Genomic DNA, 19,981 nt, shown 5'->3' with positions numbered 1-19,981 from the left:
TGTCTTTTGAAATCGGAGCAACCAGTGGAGGGTACCAGTTGACTCCCACCTCACAATGAGCGTCCAGGTAGATCAGCACCTACACAACAAGCATACACACACACACACACACACACAGAGACACACACATGCACACACACACAGACAGGTCTTTGTATTAGTTTAACCTCCCTCTGTGAGCTGGGTGTGAAGCTTCAATAGTGTTCTTCTAGAAATATAAGAGGATTGAGCTGATACTGTGAATAAACATCAGCCATGTTGTGGGCTGTTTGTTTCATCTTCACGGGAGAAGAACATTTGTTACACAGATGGAGAATTATGTCTTAGAAAGCACACGGGTAACCAGTCGATACCAATTTGAGGCAATAAAGAAAGTTTAATACCTGTCCTTTATTGGCCTTGTGTGCTCCGATACTCCTGGCCTGGATCAGACCTTCTCTCTTCTCATTTCTGTAGAGCTTGACAAGACCGTTCCACTGCTTGATGTACTCCTCCAGACGCTCCTTGAGATGGACTACACACACGCACATGCACGCACACACACACAGATGGAACTTGTCATTAAAACATGTGACAGCATTTCTTTGCATGTTTCATCGGTGCTTTTGCCAAATTTCCTGTTCTCTTGTTTTTACTAGTTGGTTATTTCGTTCAAACCAGAGGTCGACCATGTGCCATTGTTTAATAATCAGCATTGGCCAATTATTATTCATTAATGACCTATTTAATACAAATTTGATAAATGTTGCCGGTTTCATCCAAAGATTTTTTAATTTTTTAGTTTTCTGATTACCCATTTCATGTATTTATTTTATACATTATTTACATTAAAAAAACACTGCATATATTTGCTTATTTATTGGGTTACTCATCGGTCTGTTGACTATTTTCTCAATTCATTGATTAGTTGTTTGTTCATAAAATGAATTGGGGTTTCCTAAACCATGAAATGACGATGTTCTCAAATGTCTAGTTTTGTTCATAAACCAAAATGATTCAGTTTTCGTGATTTCTTGTTGTACGGAGCAAAAAAAACTAAAAAATATTTGTACTTGAGGAGCTGAAAAATCTGAAAACTTGTCAAAATACTTAATAATAATCAAAGTCTAAAGTCAGGAGACAGGAAAAAATGTAAATCAGTGATATATAGGCTGTCAGTCGGCGACCTCTACTCACATTCGGGTCCGAACAGTATACGAAAAAATATCAACATGTACAGTTTAACCATTAGAAACAAGCGAAGCCCACCTTTGTTGCTGAAGTCATCGATCATGACGATCTCAGCCAGGTATCTCCTGGGCGTCCTCTTGATGACACTGTGGACCGTTCTCATCAGAGTGGACCAGCCTTCGTTATGGAACACGATCACCACGCTGGAGGTCAGCAGCCTGTCGTCGTAATTCCAGTACTTACACCTACAGAGGGGGCAACAAGCGCAGGTCAGTTACAGTTTTCATTCGCCGTAGTGCAGAAATAAGGCAAATGTTTTCCCGGGAAAAATAGTTTAGGGGAACTAAACTGTGGGGCTTGAGTTCTGTTTGTGTTCCCATGGCAGGTAGAAGCCTTGAAGAACGGTCAGGGGACGAAAGCCAAGACCAGTGGTCAGCAATTGGTGGCCCCAGATTTAACAAATCTCATCTTAAATTATTTACAAAAAGATTTCAATTTCATATCGAGTTCAGAGCTTTTATTCTGAAAGAAATATGAATCGACTCAACTAAGACATTGTTGCTAAAATAAAAATTAAAAAAACACTGCCGTTGTCATGGTAACAGACGGTTTGGGGAGTAAATGTCAGTAAAAGAACTACTTGCATGTTTGAAGCTCAAAGAAGAAGGAGAAGAAGCAGTAATTGTTAAAATTGTATGAGTACGAGCTTTTGTCTTTGTAACAATTATTGTTAGTTTACGGCAGCAAACGTGGGTTTTAAAGCACTTTTGCCTGATGAAGATACAACGTTGTGGCCCAAATATTCAATTAACTACAAAAGGAAATTGTCTCTCGGCCACATTTACTTGCTGATCCCTGACGGAGAGCTTAGCAGAAAGACTGACTTTATTCCTTCAAGGAGCTGAAAAATCTGAAAACTATAAAGCCAAATAAACGATTATCAAAATATTGGATTAATTCAGTAATAGATTCAGTTAAATAACCGCTGCAGCTCTAATATCTTCATGACATTCTATAGACCTACATCAAAGTGCAGATGTCAGAACTTGAGTGTTCGTGTTTTTGCATTAAATTGTGTATCTATTGGGACGACAGCAGCCACTCCATCCCACTACAAATGAAGAGTAATTCATAAACCATTCGATATTGACAGAGACCTGAAGAACTACAGATTGAGACCATTAACTTCTCAGGATAACAAGTTGATTCATTTTCCTATTTGGCTTCAACGGGCAAACCAGGAAGACAGCAAACACGTATTATATGAGAAGAACAATCCCAGCTGACTGATGTTGACACGACGCATTTAACACAACGTTCATCCAGTCGATGTATAAATATCAGACACGTCTGACGATAAAGAAACTGGCTGAACCTTCCCAACCTGTCACTGTCACTTGGGTTAAATGGCCGTTTTGTTTAGTTGGGTGTGAACAAGTTACACCTTCCTAATGCGTGTTTACCTTACTGATAAGAAAAAAATCTGGAAGAAAAAGCATAATCAAGGAAAACAGCCGACCACAAAACCCAGCAACCGTTTCAGCAGACACACACACACACAGCGTGCTGGTACTGTGCTTTAAGACAGTAATGAAGGAAGTGGAGCAGAGAGGGGAAAGAAGAAGTAAAGAGGTGAGGAAAGGAAGTGAGTGAGAGAGAGAAAACACAACGAAATAAATAAAATAAAGTCATTCAGTACGTAAAAGTAAAGGACATGGAACATGGCAGTAAAATAGAAGTTAAAGTTCAAAGGAGTAAAAAGGAGACTTGAATGAAGTAAAAGAGCTCAAATAAATAATAAAAGGATGGGTCATAAGTTTGGTTCAGAAATGTTAACATTGCTGCACTCAGGGTCTTCGTGAAGGCTTCAAATCCTTAGCCCAGTTCACTTAGACCCAGATAAAACCAGTTTGGGAAAACGTTTTAAGAATCGCACAGGGGGAAAGTTCTCTTTCATTCTTAGTCCTGTCATGGCTGAAACTGTGTCATTGTTTTGGTCCTTTTGTACTAAACTGCAGCCTCGGGGTTCTAAATCACTGGGGGCAATGTGGCCACCGGCAAATTAAATCTTAGTAGTATGAATGTGGCCTTAATCTGAAAAGTTCTTCCCTTTTTAGAACACGCTGAAAGAATTTTTAGTGTTTGCCAGTAAAGTGAAAGTGTGGTTGTGTGAGTAAAGGAACTTTACAGACAGACTTTCACAAGAATGCATGCTCTTGACAACATGACAAACAAAAATGTACTAATTTCCAGAGATAAATGTGATATTTGATCATCAGACAGTGGATCTGAGACACGTCTCATTCCCACAACAACAGAGGAAAAAAAATAAATCAATCAAACTGACAAAAACAATCAGTTTGACCAAGTGAGAAAGAAACTGGGTGAAACAGCCCTTTAACTTTACTCGCTCATTGTTCTGCACGGAATCTCACACCAATGGCGGAGAGAGTCAGAGACAGTGGACAGTGTCCACAACACCACTCATGATTGTGACTCCACCTTTGTTCTTCAAGTAACGCAGGACGTGAAACAGTGGCGTCATAACAAACAATGGAGACATTTACCTAAACATCAACTCAACTTCTTTCTTGCACAAAATTCAAGGACTTTCAATGACCCCATGTCTATTTAGGGCAAATGTCAAGGACTCATAGAAACATAAACACAAACACAAACAGGACCTTTAAAAAAAACTTGTAACATTTTAAAGTCTGCTGTTCGTCTGCTGCAAAATAACACATTTGAAGTGACCGACGGAGGCAGCAACAACTCAAACTCTGTGTGCTCTGATGTGAAAATGTACTTCTATCCTCTGAGGACTTTGGAGTGGGGCGTGAGCGGCTTATAAAAAAAGGAGAAAGGCCATCTAACAGCGAGGTGAAGCAGCGAACAAGGCACTTACTCTTCGTGGCGTATGTCGCTGATGCTTCTGTCCAGTGAGATCATGTCACTCGCCACCATGTTGAAGCCAAACTCTTTGATGGAGGCTTGAACTGCATCTTTGTACTCCGCGCCCAGAACAAGGGGCTTAGCCTCCTCTCCGGGACCATTGAGGACCCCGTGAGGCTCCGGTTCCTTTGGCTCAAAGTTTCCCAGCACGCCTCGGCTCAGCACGGGGCTGTCGTAGACCAGCGTTTGGGGTTTGAATGTCACGTACTGCTGCTGCATCACCTGCTTCTGGTTCAGCTCCTGCTCAGGTTTCTGGAAATCAACAACAGCTCCTGGACACAAAAAAACCCCCACAGAAATCAAAAAGGATAAAACACCACAAAATACAATTACTTTGAAATAAAACATGTGTATATACATATACATACATACACATACACATATATATATATATATACACACACACAATGTGTGTTTTTTCCAGAGTGAGATGTATAAGCAGAGACCGTATAAAAGAATTGGACGCTTTAGAAGTAGCACGGCGGCAGCAGTGACTGAAAACTACTTGATTTCAGTAAACATTTTTAAACTCTTCAGCAATAACATTTTGTATATTTATTCATACAAATACTGTGGACTGAAGTATGAATAAAAATAAATATACATGGTCCACAAATCAACAGTTTTCTTCCTGTGTCAAATGGAGCAATGAAAGCAGAAAACACTCACATTTAAGATCAGGCAACTCGATTTAATTACTTTAAAGAAAACTCTAAAAATCGAATAATCAATTATCAAAAAAATGAGGAGAAGATTCATTTCGTAATCGATTCATTATCAAATAACCAAATTTGTCGCACTCTCGAGCCCCAAGAAACACAAACGTAATCGTTCGTACTGTTAATGATTGCACCAGGTTACCGATACCAATTATATCGCCACTCAACGATTGTGTGATAGTCAAAATTATTGCGAGACGATCATAGAGCGACACATCGCGATATCGGTCTGACTGAGGACAACAAAAAAGTGCCGGATTTATTCACAACATAGAGAAGCTTGTTTTAACGTAGCTTTCTCCACCATTATCCCGCTGTAAACTCCTACTACTTTAGTTTATTTAATAATTCAAATATCAATATTTGCCCAGTCCTGTCACAGAGATCCAAATTGTGTACAGTAAGCACAGCATTGCTTCTGTGTTTCATAACCAAGCCAAATTGTTATGGAAACTGAAATATCTCCACATTGGTGTGACACTGAATGGAACGGAATCAAAATCGATTGAGGAAATCGGCAAAAGACGTTTCCTCTGTACAAACATACAAACTCCAAGAAGAAGAATGAGAAGCAGAGTCGTCCAACGTGTCAGTCAGGTTACTCACCTGCCAGGTCACAGCACGAGTAAAGGGAACAAACAGGTTAGCTGTTTTTGCATCATCGTGTCAACATAAAGGAAGGGGACGCCAAAGAACAGAACAAGTCGTTTGTCTAGTTTGAAAGGGAAAGGGTAGCGACGACGAGAGAAGTAGAGCGTCGTCGCCGCTGTAAACCCAACAAGCAGCTTTTTAAAATAACCTCAAAGAGAATGAATGAAGGAGAACTGGTGCTGGCGTGTGTGGAGCCACAGGAACCACACAAGGTTAAAACGCTGCCATCACCAACGAGGTTGTGTTTTTATCGCCCTTTTCTCGTCCTTCTCTTAGCAACTTTCTTAGCAACATCAATCTGAAATTTTTTGTGATGAGTAGGTGATCACCGAGGTATGTTCCCCATTCAATTCAACTGTGGTAAGAATCCACCCACTGATGAGGAAGAGACCGTCTTGGTTCTGTCAGAGATGAGTTTATTTTCTCTCCACTAATAATTATTATGGCGATAATACTTCCTGTTTAGTTGAGGTCATGGTCGCGATGGGATTTTTTTTCCCGTCTTTGGCCAAATCACGTTACCACCATATTTCGTGAAATTCTGCGAAACTACATTTTGCCCCGCTCCATAGGTGTTGGACCTGAGGAGGGTGCTACTGAGCCATTTTGCATTGGTTTTTCGCAATTCCATTACTTTCGAACATTTTTCACCAGTTCTGTACGCATGAATTGGTTCTATACAAATAAAACTGAATTTAAAGAAATCCTTCTCTCGTATAATCTGCGACTGTAAAAACAGAATCACGTGTGTTTCAAAACTCAATTTAACAAATTGAGTTGTGTATTTCAGGAAGAACTTTGTCCTGCTTATGTAAGATGATAATAGCTATAAGCAGGTAAAGTTCTACACTGAGCAAACCAAACAAAAGTCTACCGGATCCAGTGGTGTCAGCTTTGTAAGACATAGGCGACGTTGAAAGTCACAACTCACCGTGTTTTTGTCTGATGGCGTTGAGGTCCACCTCCACTCCCTCCACATGAGGCCACGGCACCACGGGCTTAAACGGACCTTCATTGGGCAGCAGATTGCCTTCCTGCGTGGGAGCAAAATGACAGAGGGGCAGTTATGTATGACGCAGAGACGCAGTCTTAACATCACACCAGGGAACATCGCATCACGTTTGCACAAGACAACGAGCAAATACAACAGCATGGACAAACACAACATAGTGTTGCACTGAGTGACGTGTAATATTAAGTGTGTAAAAGTGTGAGCGAGTGGCAAAACTGTCGTGTAAGGCAGCTTTGAAAAGCACGCTGGAAATCTTTTCCGGCAGGCGAGAGGTGTTTGGCCCGTGAAACCTCAGAAAATGTTGAATCGCGTTGATGTTCTCAAATGTCTCGCTTTGTCCACAAACCAAAATGTTTCACTTTGGAAGGATTTCTCTGTTTGCATGGAGAACAGAAACCAGGAAATATACACATTTAAGGAGCTGAAAGAATCAGAACAGTCAAAAATTCTGGTAAGATGCTAATTGTGGAGCTGACGCAACAATGTAAACACAGCTACACACCATCGACGGCTGAACCGCACTGTGTTGTGCACTTAATGACAAAAAAAACAGTCGGGGGGGCTTTGTGAAAACCAGGACACCTCGAATAATCAGTCCATTATTTTCCTGAGTAATCGAGTACTCGTTTTGTTCCGTGAAGACATCGGAAAACGTTGAAAACTGTTGATCGGCGAGAACTGAAGCTGATGGCGATGATGTTCTCAAACGTCTCGCTCTGTCCACAAAACCAAAATGTTTCACTTTTGAATGATTTCTTTGTTTGTACAGAGTGTTCACATTTGATCAATCGATCACAGTCAACTTTTGATCATCAGTCAAATAGTTCACACTCTGGAATACATGATAAATATAGACGCATGAGGAGATTGGATCTATGTGGACTTGAACACCAAAGGTATGGGATGACAGGTACGTTTTTTTAGTAATGACAGGTACGATTTCCCAGTTCCGCCTCGTGGTGACGTATGCGGACATAGTACATCCTGGACTGAACCTGTTGAGAGTCTGTGTGTGTGTGTGTGTGTGTGTGTGCTATAGTCGGACTGTCACCACCTCACAGAACACGAACTATCATGTTTGATGTTGCTAAAAAAATGTTTTAAAAAAAGGGACGAAGAAAATCTGTCCAACTAATAAAGATGAAGTAAACCCTGAATACAGCAGGGCTCAGTGCGGCAGCCACGAACCAATCTCCATGACAACCGCTACAGTTAAAACTGTCTGAATGAAAGAAGAAAGCGGTTCCACGATCACACTGTTCTTCCACAGCCCATGAGTTTGATGCTCTGTTAACTTCCCCACATCCAAGTTCGGTTGGGGGGGAGTGGGGAGAGGGGAGAGGGGAGGCAGTTTGCTGTTGACTTACCCGTTTGTTAAAGGGGTTGTCATCGCTGGGTTTGGGCGTCAGAGATGACCACAGCACCACCAAGCCAAGAAACGTCCCAATGACGAGCAAACTCCGTAAAAGGAAACCCACTTTGACCCTCATGGCGGACACTAGTCCTAGTCCTGGTCCTAGTCCTAGTCCTGGGCCTGGTCCTGGTCCCGCGGCTAGCCGGGCTTAGCTGCCCCACAGCTAAGCTAAGCTAAGGTTAGCTGCTTCTAACAAGTGCTAACCGGGGCTGTCAGCGTGTTTCCCCCCCCACACACACACACAGAGACACGCACGCGCAGTTTAAGCCGACAGCGGGGTTAAAGTGTGACGAGCGGCGTCAATAGCTACAGCTCCACGTTTATTCACCGGGCTTGTGGCGAGCTCTGTGTCCGTCTACTGTCCACCGTTGCCCCGCGAACGTCACTGCCTATGATACGCCACCACTGGCTCTGCGCTCTCTCTCTCTCTCACACACACACACACACGTGCGCGCGCGCGCGTCACTAATCACTTTTCTGGATGTTGACTGTCATTTACACTGCTTCAACCCGTGTCCTCGCGCTGTTTGACAGGCTGCCGTGTGTGGTAATGAAGGCAGGTTCAGGTTTGAGTTGCTGTGGGAGGACACACGAGGTGTGTCTGTCTGGTCCCTGACGTGGACGTGTACGTGTGTGTGTGTCTCATAAAAATGCCTGTGGTTCGTTGGCTGTAGTTGTAATCAGTGAGAACGCGGAACTTATAAACGTTTTCCATGTCAACAAGGCGTTCTCAATAATAAATAGCTAAAATTAAACATTTAAATGGGGGACAAAAAACTTGAGTACCCTCTAGAATGGTAAATACACGAGGACATGGCTGACACTCATTTATGGGCTTATAACATTTAAAAAAAAAAAACGTTTCTAAAGGAGAGGTTCCAAGGCACTTCATTTTCTTGACCGAGTGCAGAGTACTGATTGAAAGCCAACTTGAACTGTGTCACAAGAGTGTCTATGATCTGCATCCTTGGACCACAGCAGTCTCATGGTACCTTTGCACAATGGCGTCACACAACTCCCAGTTGTCGTCTGTTGGGTCTATCTGTCCCAGTTCTTCGATATATTCATTGCAGGCGTTGATGAAAATACCATAATTGCCCCTCAATCCTGCCAACTCTTCCGACAATTTTCCTTCACCTAGGTGGCCAGCGTTGATAATACGTGGCGGTTAATACGCGTTGGAAGGTTCCGCTGCACATTTGACCGTCTCTGTTGTAGGCTTTATAGATCTGGCTTGTCGTCCGCCATTTTGCTTCTCTGAATTCCTGACTCACAGAAAAGGAATTGTTCAAAAGATTTGATTCTATCTAAAAGTTCAGTTCGTTGGTAACAGCTCTTTCAAAGGATTTGATTCTTTGCGAACGACTCGTCCACAAATGGCATATTTTGCACTCCAAAGCCGTGGCTAGTGAAAGATACTTTTTTTGACTCTCAAGTCAAGAGTGTAATGGACTCTGAGGAGACAACAGTCTGAGCTCTGATGTCCGAGTTCAGACGTAAATGGAACACAGCGGTGTTTGCCAATGGTCTTGCGTTACTGAAGCCACCATCTTGCTTCGCTACAGGTCGACCAATGGCGCGTTCCAGTCGTAGTCAGAAATTCTGAGTTCTGGAATGTGGTCAACTGTCCAACGTCTGACGTGTAAATGGAATGCACCACAAGCATCAACCAGTGGTAACATCGCCCACGACAATCTGAACTCCCATTCTGATGCCGGGAGATTTGCAGTTTGGCTCGCGCCATGTTGACAGACATCACCAGCAGGTTCCTCTTGGACGACACCAGCTGTCAATCACACTAGTCACTTGTGTTTTGGGAAAATCATTTACAAAAATGACGTCACAGGCTCTTAAAACGACCATTCACTCCTGCAGCATCGCATGTACTCTGTAGATGTTTGTGACGTGATCTTGGTTCGGACACGATAATAACATCAATAACAAGCTTTATTTATATAGCACTTCCTAAAACAAGGTTATAGTGGCTCACACATTAAAACACACGTTTAAAGGCAAAACAATAAATAAAAAACAGAGAAACATGAGCACATTTTAAATGAGGTGAAGTCAAGAAATGCAGAATGATAAAACATGAGTCTGTTTTTAAGATTTGATTCAACAGAAGCACCCGACAAGGGGACAGTTCTAAGACTAGGTGAGCATTTTAGCCCAGTTTCACACGTAACCTTCATCCATGCTTACGTGCCTGGAAAAGTACATCACATGACCATTCAGGTAAACTGAGCAGGCACATGAAGGAGTAAACAGGAAGTTGATTCTCCGTTGTTTGCATTGTTTTCCGAAAATGATAACAAACGCAAAACAACAAGGATGAAAAAGAGGACCAAGAATCGTAGATCGTCGAGTCGCAGCTGATAAGAACCAGCCAGGAAGCACATGCAGGTAACGACGTCATCGTTTTCAAAGCTCTCTCTTTTTTGATCGTCTATGCTAACACAGAGCCAGAAGCATTTTTTAAAAAACGTCTGGACAGTGTGGACAGATGGTGGAAGGTCAAACTTTTCCCTGTATGATCTTTTTCATTTTCCTTCATAGGAAGTGTTCCATTTGAAGACATGTCTTCAAACCTACCAAAAAGCTGAAACAATACAACTTACAGTGTAACTCGGTGGGAACCCAGTGTGAACCTACACTATATGGACAAAAGTATTTGGACACACCTGAACTCAGGTGTGTCAATCAGGCTTTGGCACCTCCAAGAAAGGACAACCTTAAATGCTTCAGCATAGCGAGATGCTTCAGTTCGAGGAAGGCCCTTTTTCTATTCCATCATGACTGTGTCCCAGTGTACAAGGCAACAACCATAAAGACATGGTTTGGCTCTGAGTTTGGTGTGGAAGCACTCAAGAGTCAAGAGTGCAGAACCCGGACCCCAACCCCAACTGGAGCAGAGATTGCTAACCAGAACCTCCTCGTCCAACACCAGTGCCTGACCTCGTCAACGCTCGACTCAAATTCACCATAGAAACATTTCAACATCTTAAAGCGAAGTCTTATAGCTTCAAAAGGGGAACCCACTCCATTTTAAAGGACTGTATGTGTATTTGAATACATCATTACAGTCCCTGCTGGTGAAATGGTCAGGCGTCCAAATACTTAGGCGTCCATGCAGTGTATCAAATATTCATGTTAAGACCAGGCCGAACCAGGGCTTCAAATACATGTTACCACAGTCATTCATAAATGATGAAACACAAGGCAGACCTCATGCGTTTTTACATGAAAACAAAGTAGTGTGGACGTAGCCTAAGTGTGCTCCAGGTACTGAGTGAGCAGAGGGGGCAGAGGAAGACAGTGCAGCTCCGTCAGCCTGGATCGACCAATCAGACGCCTGATATGGATACGACACACCTGGCGGAGAGTCCTCGGAGAAACTGGAGGGAGGGGAAAAAAATGTGGTTTACTTACAACACATCAGTATGGAGCGCCAGACGTCACATGACTCTTTGTTTATATCACCCATGTTGGCAGGCAAATAAATTACAGAAGTAATAGATGAGTCAATTAGTCCATGTAAACAGCACTGAGAATAAAGTGTTTTTGAATTATTCAGTACCACAGAGCTCTGTGTGTCCTGTGACCTGAGTTTGTTTACACCACCATGTTGGCAGGAAAAGCCTCTGAAAAAGTGCTCTTTAAATCTATGGCGATCAAGCAATTTATCACAGCACATGACAGACGGAAGGAAACGGCCGCAATTACGATTTATCTTCAACTTTCCAATAATCTGTCATTGTACTGCAGAGAACGCAGATCGCAATAAAATTACATATTTACGTCAGTTAGCGTTGCATTCTGTAACAACGCTGAAGTTGGCATTTAAGGGGAAACTTAAGGGAAAATTAACGCACTTTTGACATCAGTAAAAAGTGTAAAAACTCAGTGATCGTTATGTATCCCGTCATCGTGATTCAGTACATGAAATGAAATGAGCTGTAATTAACTGTAGATTTCATGTGCTACGCTAACATTGAGTGTGATTTATAGCAGTGAGACATCTCTGCTGTTCTTGAGATCTTTGGTGATCCAGTAAAATGTTCTCCTGTTAGCTTGCACTACCGTTTCAGCATCCTGGCACTGTGTGAACATCTATCTGTTTTATGAGCGTGAACCTGGTTTATGGGCATGAACCGCGCCTGGTTTATGGGCGTGAACAGCGCCTGGTTTATGGGCGAACAGCGCCTGGTTTATGGGCATGCACCTGGTTTATGGGCTTGAACAGCGAACCTGGTTTATGGGCGTGAACAGCGCCTGGTTTATGGGCTTGAACAGCGCCTGGTTTATGGGCATGCACCTGGTTTATGGGCGTGAACAGCGCCTGGTTTATGGGCATGATGGGACTGCGCGACTTCTGCTACCAGAACTCTATTGAGAATCATGTCAGTGGAAGATAGTGCCACTACCTTCAAATGCATGGAGAAGCTGCTTTGTTTTTCCACCAGGGGGCGCAAGGTCCACAGGTCGCTGGTCGTTATCGTCTCTGAGGTTGATATCAGCTCCATATTCCAGTAAGACTGACACCTGGTCAGCGTTGTCCTGTCTGACAGCGGCATGAAGCGGACTGTCTCTGTCTCTGCCCACGTTAGCACTGGCACCTGGACGAGAGGACGAGAGGAGAATCCGTGAAACATCACACCTTCACAGAGGAAATTTAAAGGCTCGTACACATCAGAATCACTGCAGGAGAAACGGCAAAAACGGTTTAGTTATTGAAAAATCTGATTTTTATCCACACGGAACCCAACAGTGTGAACAGGTCCTGCGGTTTGTCGTGATGGGAGCGCTGGCTGCGAGTTAAACAGCAGTGACGATTTCTCTTCACCGTCGTCCAAAGCATCGTTGCACATTGGCGTGGAAACATCTGCGGAGGAGAAACGTCGGGCCGGACACAACGTCAGCGCTGTTTTCCACAACACTTTAAAAATATAAACGTGAGCCTTAAACAACAAACACGACGGGCGTGGTTGACACGAGCGGCTCGCATCGACTCTGTATGTAAACTGAACACACAGGGCTGACGGAGGGGGGTGGAGACAGGTGTGAACAGTGAATGAATGAAACACACCTTTGTGTAGCAGAATCCTGGAGCAGGCAGCGTGTTGGTGGAGACAGCTCATGTAGAGAGGAGAACCCAGGTGAGACACCATGTAGTCTGGATCAACACCATGAGACAGCAGTGCCTCTACACACTGGCTGCTACCTGTGTACACACACACACAATAAACAAATGACATATTAAAATACAATTAAATGTATTTGTGGAGCAAAGCTTCATTATGAAGGTGTGTGTGTGTGTGTGTGTGTGTGTACACACACACACAATAAACAAATGACATATTAAAATACAATTAAATGTATTTGTGGAGCAAAGCTTCATTATGAAAGTACATTATGAAAGTGTGTGTGTGTGTGAGTGTGTACACACACACCTCTCTTGCAGGCTTCGTGCAGAGCTGAAGGGAAGTGTGTGTGTGAGGCGTGTGTGTACGCTCCACTCTGCAGCAGCAGCTCCACGCCGCCGACGCTGCCGGAAGAACAACAGTTGAACAGAGGAGTGACGCCATCGATGGTGGCCGCGTTCACCTGCACGCGCACGTGAAAAGACAAATATACAATCTGCTCCAACTTTATTTGGAAAGCACATATACATATATATATATATATAGATAGATAGATAGATAGATAGATATAGATATATCTATGTATACATAGATATATCTATGTATACATAGATACATAGATATATCTATGTATCTATGTATACATAGATACATAGATATATATATGTATACACAAAATATTCAATCTCTCCAAAGATTTTAAGGATTTATCAGTTAAATTGTTCTCAAAGAGCAACATTCCGCTTTAAATGACTTCTTTATGAGTTGTGTGAAATAAAATCAACAGAGAAAATACATGATGTAGTATTTGTGTTTAAAAGTATATTTTCTTTACATAGCCACGTCACAATGATTCAGCGTCTATATCATATTGTTGTCTTCAAAGCTGCCTGACAGAAACATAATAATAATAATAATTAAGACTTTGGGAACTCTGTAATGATGGTTCATTTGCTTCAGCTGTGATGCATACAGTAAATAAAACCCCGCCCATGAAGGTATTCAAGGTGAGAACTCATTTCCAGAACAGCCTTCTTCCACCCACTCAGGGTATGAATATGACTTTTTATATGTCATTAACCTTGTCTCTTTCTCTCCCTAGTTTGTATCTTTCCTTCCTTCCTTCCCTCTCTCTCTCTCTGTATTCTCATCTTGCAGGTTGCAGGATCAAGATCAAGTTTTAGAGGCTATCCATATCATCACCATTATTATTGTGCTATAATTAAAAGTCGATATCATTAACTGTATAAACTTGTAACCTGATACAGTTGTTATGTATCTGCTCCTGGTCTCTCTCTCTCTTCTGTCTCTACCTCATCTCCCTCTTGTCCTTTCTCTCCCCCCTTTCTGTCCCCCACCTCTCCACTGTCCCCCATTTTTCCTTTCACCCCAACCAGTCGAGGCAGATGACCGCACATCTCTGAGCCTGGTTCTGTCAGAGATTTCTTCTTCTGTTAAGAGGGAGTTTTTTCTCTCCACTGATGCCTAGTGTTTGCTCATTGTGTGAACTGTTGTGTTTCTCTGCTCTCTTTGATGTTGTCTATGTACAGAGACCTGAGATCATGTATGTTATGATTTGGCGCTATACAAATAAAATTGAATTTAATTGAGTTGCAATCACAGGAAAGACGAGAGGAGAGTGTTTCATGGCACTTGAAGAGCCTTGGGTATAAGAAGATTTCCAAAAAATGTAATATTCCAAGAGATAGAAGAATATTTGTTACACAGTGGAAGAATTATGTCTTTGAAATGACACAAAAAAACATAATGTAACTACAAACCTTTATTTTGAAAATCTAGGTTTAGTCAGACTACGCCAGTGACTTCATCGCTTCCACTGACAGTGGCGCCAAGATTAACTTACATTAGCTCCGGCGCTTATCAGTGCTCTGGCGCAGGCGACATGTCCTGACAGACAGGCTTCATGGAGAGGGGTCACATGATCGATGGTGACGATGTTGGCGTGATATCCCTGAGGTTTAAAAAGGAAAGAAGAGAAAGCACAAAGATGACTTTAATGAGGAAAGGCACAAAGAACAAGTGAGGGAGCGTAAAGAACAAGTGAGGGAGCATAAAGAACAGAGGGAGCGCAAAGAACAAGTGAGGGAGTGTAAAGAACAAGATTCAAGATTCAAGATTCTTTATTGTTACTAAGCAAACATAACAAAATTTCCTCCCAAGACTCTCAGCACACATTGAAAACACATTGAACAAGTGAGGAGAACAAGTGAGGGAGGCGCAAGAACAAGTGGGACCACAAAGAGCAAGTGAGGGCGCAAAGAACAAGTGAGGGAACAAGTGAGGGCGCCAAAGAACAAGTGATTCAAGAAAGAACAAGTGATCAAGATAAGAACAAGTCGTAAAGAACAAGTGAGGGATTGTTACAAGTGAAAAGAACAGAGTGACAAAGTGAGAAGAACAAGTGAGGAATGACGCCAAAGAACAAGTGAGGGAACAAGTGAGTGAGGCGAACAAGTGAGCGTCAGAGACACCAACAAGTGAGGGAATTAGAACAAGTGAGGGAGCTTGAAGCAAAGAACAAGTGAAGGAGCATGAAGAACAAGTGAGGGCCAAAAGTGAGGGAGAAAAGAACAAGTGAGGGAGCAAGTGAGGGAGCATGAGGGGCGAAGAACAACAGGGTGAACAAGTGAGGAACAGTGAGTAAGAACAAGTGAGGGAAGAACAAGTGAAAAGAACAAAGAACAAGTGAGGGAAAAAAGAACAAGAGAAAAGAGAACAAGTTAAAAAGAACAAGTGAGGGCATAAAAGAACAAGTGAGGAGGCGAACAAGTGAGGGAGCGTAAAAGAACAAGTGAGGGAGCAGCAAGTGAGGGAGCATAAAAGAGCAAGTGAGGGAAAAGAACAAGAGGGAGAACAAGTGAGGGAGCATAAAGAACAAGGAGAAGAACAAGTGAGGGAGCGTAAAGAACAAGTGAGGGAGAGCATAAGCAAGAAAGAACAAGTGACGCCACAAAGAACAAGTGAGGGAGGCAAGTAAAAGAACAAGCAAAGGGAGCGTAAAAAGAACAAGCAAGGGAGCATAAAGAAAGAACAAGTGAGGGAGCAAGGAGTGAGTGAGGGAAGAACAAGTGAGGGAGCATAAAGAACAAGTGAGGGCAAGAACAAGTGAGGAGAGAACAAGAGAGCAAGTGAGGAAAGAACAGAGTGAGGGAGCATAAAGAACAAGTGAAGAAACAAGTGAGGGAGCACAAGCAAGGGCAAGTGAACAATAAAGAACAAGCAAGGGCAAAGAACAAGTGAGGAACAAGTGAGAGCACAAAAAGAACAAGTGAGGACAAAAAGAACAAGTGAGGGGAGAAGCAAAGAACAAGTGAGGGCGTAAAGAACAAGTGAGGGAGCCGCAAGTGAAGAGAAGCCAAGTGAAAGAACAAAGGAGCAAGGGAGGGAGCGTGAGGCGTAAAAAGAACAAGCAAGGGAGCGTAAAGAACAAGTGCAAAAGAACACAAGAACAAGTGAGGGAGGCGCCAAAGAACAAGTGAGGGAAAAGAACAAGTGAGGGAGCGAAAGAACAAGTGAGGGAGCAAAAGAACAAGTGAGGGGCAAAGAAAGAACAAGTGAGGGAAAGAGGAACAGAACAAGTGAGGGAGCGTAAAGAACAAGTGAGGGAAGAACAAGAAGAAGAGAAGAACAAGTGAACAAGTGATTTTGAGGGAGCATAAAGAACAAGTGAGGGAGCAAAGATAAGAACAAGTGAGGGAGTAAAGAACAAGTGAGGGAGCAAAGAACAAGTGAGGGGAGCATAAAGAACAAGTGAGGAACAAGTGTAAAGAACAAGTTGAGGGATGAGGGAAACAAGTGAGGGCTTGATGAGGGAGCGTGAACAAGTGAGGGAACAAGTGTATCCAAGTGATGAGAGCGAAGAACAAGTGAGGGATTAAAGAACAAGTGAGAGAGCGTAAAGAACAAGTGTATTTTCAAACACTAAAATACAATCTTTTTGATCAATTAAATCGATATATTTTATCATAAAGTCATTCATGCTCCTCCAGAGGAGCTGCTGGTCCACTGCTGCCTCTTGTGGTCAGGGCTTGTACTCACGTGATGCGCGATGATAAGAGCGCAGAAGAGAAACACGTCTTTACCTGAGCCAGCAGAGTGCGGAGAGCGAGCAGTCGACCCTGAGAGGCTGCTTCATGGAGAGGGGAGCGATCTGCCCACGACCCTGTAAACACACACACACACACACACGTGATTGAAAAGTTCTGGTTTCAGCTTCTCCTCGTGTGAAAATAAGTTTTAAAAACCTTTAAATGAACAACTGATCACAGAGCCAACACTGAAGCAACCAAGCTAACCCTGCACTGAGCTTCACCGTCTCCAGTGTCTTTGAAAAGCAGCCATTAGATTTGTGTTTTCAAAGAAGAAAAAAAAAACCTCACTTGTTCTTTGCCAGGACCAGTCGTCCTCATGGAGACTGAAAACCTGGTCCTAATGAGGCAGAACCTCATTTGTGAGGAAGTGGTTAAAGTTTAGGGCTGAGGTTAAGTAATAAACACTGTCAATGTCCTCAGAACAATTCTGTCCTCGAGGAAAAAAACTGGGTCAAATGTTGACCACAGTAAAAAAGGACGCGCAGCAGTGAACTCTGTGGTTCTATTTCTATTCACTGTTGGGGAAACTCTTTCTCTGCGCCTCACACACACACACACACAGAGACAGACAGACAGACAGACAGGGTCTACACAACATACCCATGTCTCCGTCTCCCCATGGCACGTCCAGCCACTGGTAAGTGTACGACATCTTGAATGAAGGAGAAATCACTGACAGAAAAGCTCGACTGTTTAAAAGTCGAATAAAAACGATCACAGGCTTCTGTCATGTGGATATTTGAATTATTTAGTTTAATAACTGTCAACTAAACAGGTTGTAAAAACACTTATTATCTGCTGCTCGACGACACAGTGGTAACACAACCTGGTTTTTACCTCTTTTCACTCATTTATTTATCTATTTATTTATTCTCTGCTATATACCGTTTTTCTTTTACATTTTTATACATAAATTATTTTGTTTTTTGTATAAAAATGTGTAATATTAAGAGAATAAAGTCATATTAAGAGAATAAAGTCATATTAAGTGAATGAAGTCGTAATATTAAGAGAATAAAGTCATATTATGAAAATAAAGTCCTAATATTAAAAAAGTCCTAATATTACTAGAATACAGTTGTATTATTATGATTATTTTATCAATATCTTATTTAATGTATTATTATTAATAATGAATAAATACAAATTATTCTTTTCATACATGTATCATGATCTTGGATTAATCGGTCTGAGTGTTCTTAGCTTCTCAGATTTCTCAGCTTCTTTATTAAATGTGAATACTTCAAAACAAAGAAAATCATTAAAAACCGAATCATTTTAATCGTTCGTGGACAAAAACAATCATCGTTTTCCAGGTTTGATAAAAACCTTTATTTACACGTTTGAAGTTTTTAGTTACACGGTTTGTTTATGCTGGTACATAAACGTGTAAAAAGTGTTTTCTTCAATTCTGTCAAAATTGTATCAAATATAAAAACAATCCTGCGTCACTGCCCTTTTACACGTTACTTTTCACAATAAAAGTTGCAACATGTGTTCCTTTTATTGTATTCATAGTTTTTATTTACACATTCTTAGTTGCTGTTTCTATTCTTATTTTATACTTGTGTATTCTTTCTATTTTAAATCTTATTTTATTTCTTTTTTCATGTTCATATGTTCGTTAATTCATTGTTTTGTCCTTGAATATTCTTATTAATGTCATTTTATTGTTTTTTTCTATTCATATTTGGTTTTTTTCTTATTTAATTAAAAGTTTTTTAGTTCATATTTTTATATTTATATTCTTACTTCATTTTAATCACTAATTGGTGAAAAAATATTTAAAAATCAAGGTATTTTCTCCAGATTAGGTTTAAAATAATCTAATCTAATCTAATCTCGGATGTCGATCATGAGCCCAGATCAGCGGTTCACCGACCTTGGCTGGTCAGAATGCCCCAGCAGGCCTTCTTCCTCTCCGGGCCTCGTTGAGATGGTGCCCCGGCCTCTGCGCCTCTTTTCCGGGAAACCTCCGGAGCTCCAGGCGGGACCTCGGGCATGTTCCTGCGGATCCAACTCACTCTTTCAACGCTCAGATAATACGACACTGTCCGCAACCACGGAGTCAGGGAGGAGGAGCAGGAGGAGCAGCGACGTGATTGGCTGAACGGTTTTGTTGCTGTTGTTGTTAAACGCACATGACCAAACTCACATGCGCGCACACGTGTCCGCATAGAGGCTATTTTTGTGCTCGTGCTCGAGCACACTCAGCACAGCGAATCTGAGAGTAAACTGAGCGTGACGTCACCGCCTTTCATAAATTAAAGGAGTAATCCATGAAATAAGGGCGGAGGGACAGACAGACATTAGTTTGCTCAGAAAGATAGATAGACGCTAGTTAGTTAGCTAGCTCAGGAGGATAGATAAATGCTAGTTAGTTAGGTCAAGAGTATAGATAAATGCTGGTTAGTTAGGTCAGGAGTATAGACAAGTGCTAGTTAGGTAGGTCAGGAGTATAGATAAATACTAAAGACATATAGATCCTAGTTAGTTAGCTCAGGGGACAGATACATGCTAGTGAGTTAGGTCAGGAGGATAGATAGAAGTTAACTCAGAAGGATAGATAGATGCTAGTTAGTTAGCTCAGGGATGGATGGCTAGTTAATTAGGTCAGAAAGATGAAGTGCTAGTTAGTTAGCTCAGGGGATAGATAGATACTAGTTAGTTAGATCAGGAGATAGATAAATGCTAGTTAGTTAGGTCAGAAAGATAGATAGATTCAAGTTAGTTAACTCAGAAGGATAGATAGATGCTAGTTAGTTAGCTCAGGAGGATGGGTAGATGCTAGTTAATTAGGTCAGAAAGAT

The 19,981-nt window shown here is 41.9% G+C and overlaps 1 protein-coding gene across 3 annotated transcripts; it reads right to left on the bottom strand.

The window, feature by feature from the left end:
* Positions 1-9,847: 9,847 nt before the first annotated feature.
* LOC122762030 (ankyrin repeat and SOCS box protein 5-like) lies at positions 9,848-19,196 on the bottom strand. 3 transcript variants are annotated; one of them, XM_044017193.1, is made up of 8 exons: positions 19,054-19,098; positions 17,772-17,823; positions 17,163-17,242; positions 14,924-15,031; positions 13,369-13,522; positions 13,005-13,139; positions 12,343-12,534; positions 9,848-11,313 (listed from the first exon to the last, which is right to left on the bottom strand). In XM_044017193.1, exons 2-8 carry the CDS (start codon positions 17,821-17,823, stop codon positions 11,186-11,188), a joined length of 849 nt encoding a protein of 282 aa, XP_043873128.1. In that variant the 5' UTR covers positions 19,054-19,098; the 3' UTR covers positions 9,848-11,185. The 3 variants fall into 3 exon arrangements, with proteins under 3 accessions (XP_043873128.1, XP_043873127.1, XP_043873129.1); XM_044017192.1 differs by lacking the exon at positions 17,772-17,823 and having other exon boundaries at positions 19,054-19,196; XM_044017194.1 differs by lacking the exons at positions 9,848-11,313; positions 12,343-12,534; positions 17,772-17,823 and adding an exon at positions 12,541-12,800 and having other exon boundaries at positions 19,054-19,196.
* Between the last annotated feature and the right edge of the window lie 785 nt (positions 19,197-19,981).

Source organism: Solea senegalensis, unplaced genomic scaffold (genome assembly GCF_019176455.1).
Source record: "Solea senegalensis isolate Sse05_10M unplaced genomic scaffold, IFAPA_SoseM_1 scf7180000015167, whole genome shotgun sequence".
Lineage (NCBI taxonomy): Eukaryota > Metazoa > Chordata > Actinopteri > Pleuronectiformes > Soleidae > Solea > Solea senegalensis.
Note: the sequence above shows the minus strand (reverse complement) of the source record. Positions and strands in the feature narration are given on the sequence as shown.

Excerpts from the sequence above, each read along its gene's own strand:
- LOC122762030 (XM_044017192.1), bottom strand. The coding sequence starts at position 19,174 with ATGCCCGAGGTCCCGCCTGGAGCTCCGGAGGTTTCCCGGAAAAGAGGC. Across the intron at positions 12,535-13,004 it reads CAGGATTCTGCTACACAAAG|GTGCCAGTGCTAACGTGGGC; the intron begins GTGTGTTTCATT and ends CCTCTCGTCCAG. Across the intron at positions 11,314-12,342 it reads GCTTCTCCATGCATTTGAAG|TTTCTCCGAGGACTCTCCGC; the intron begins GTAGTGGCACTA and ends CCCTCCCTCCAG.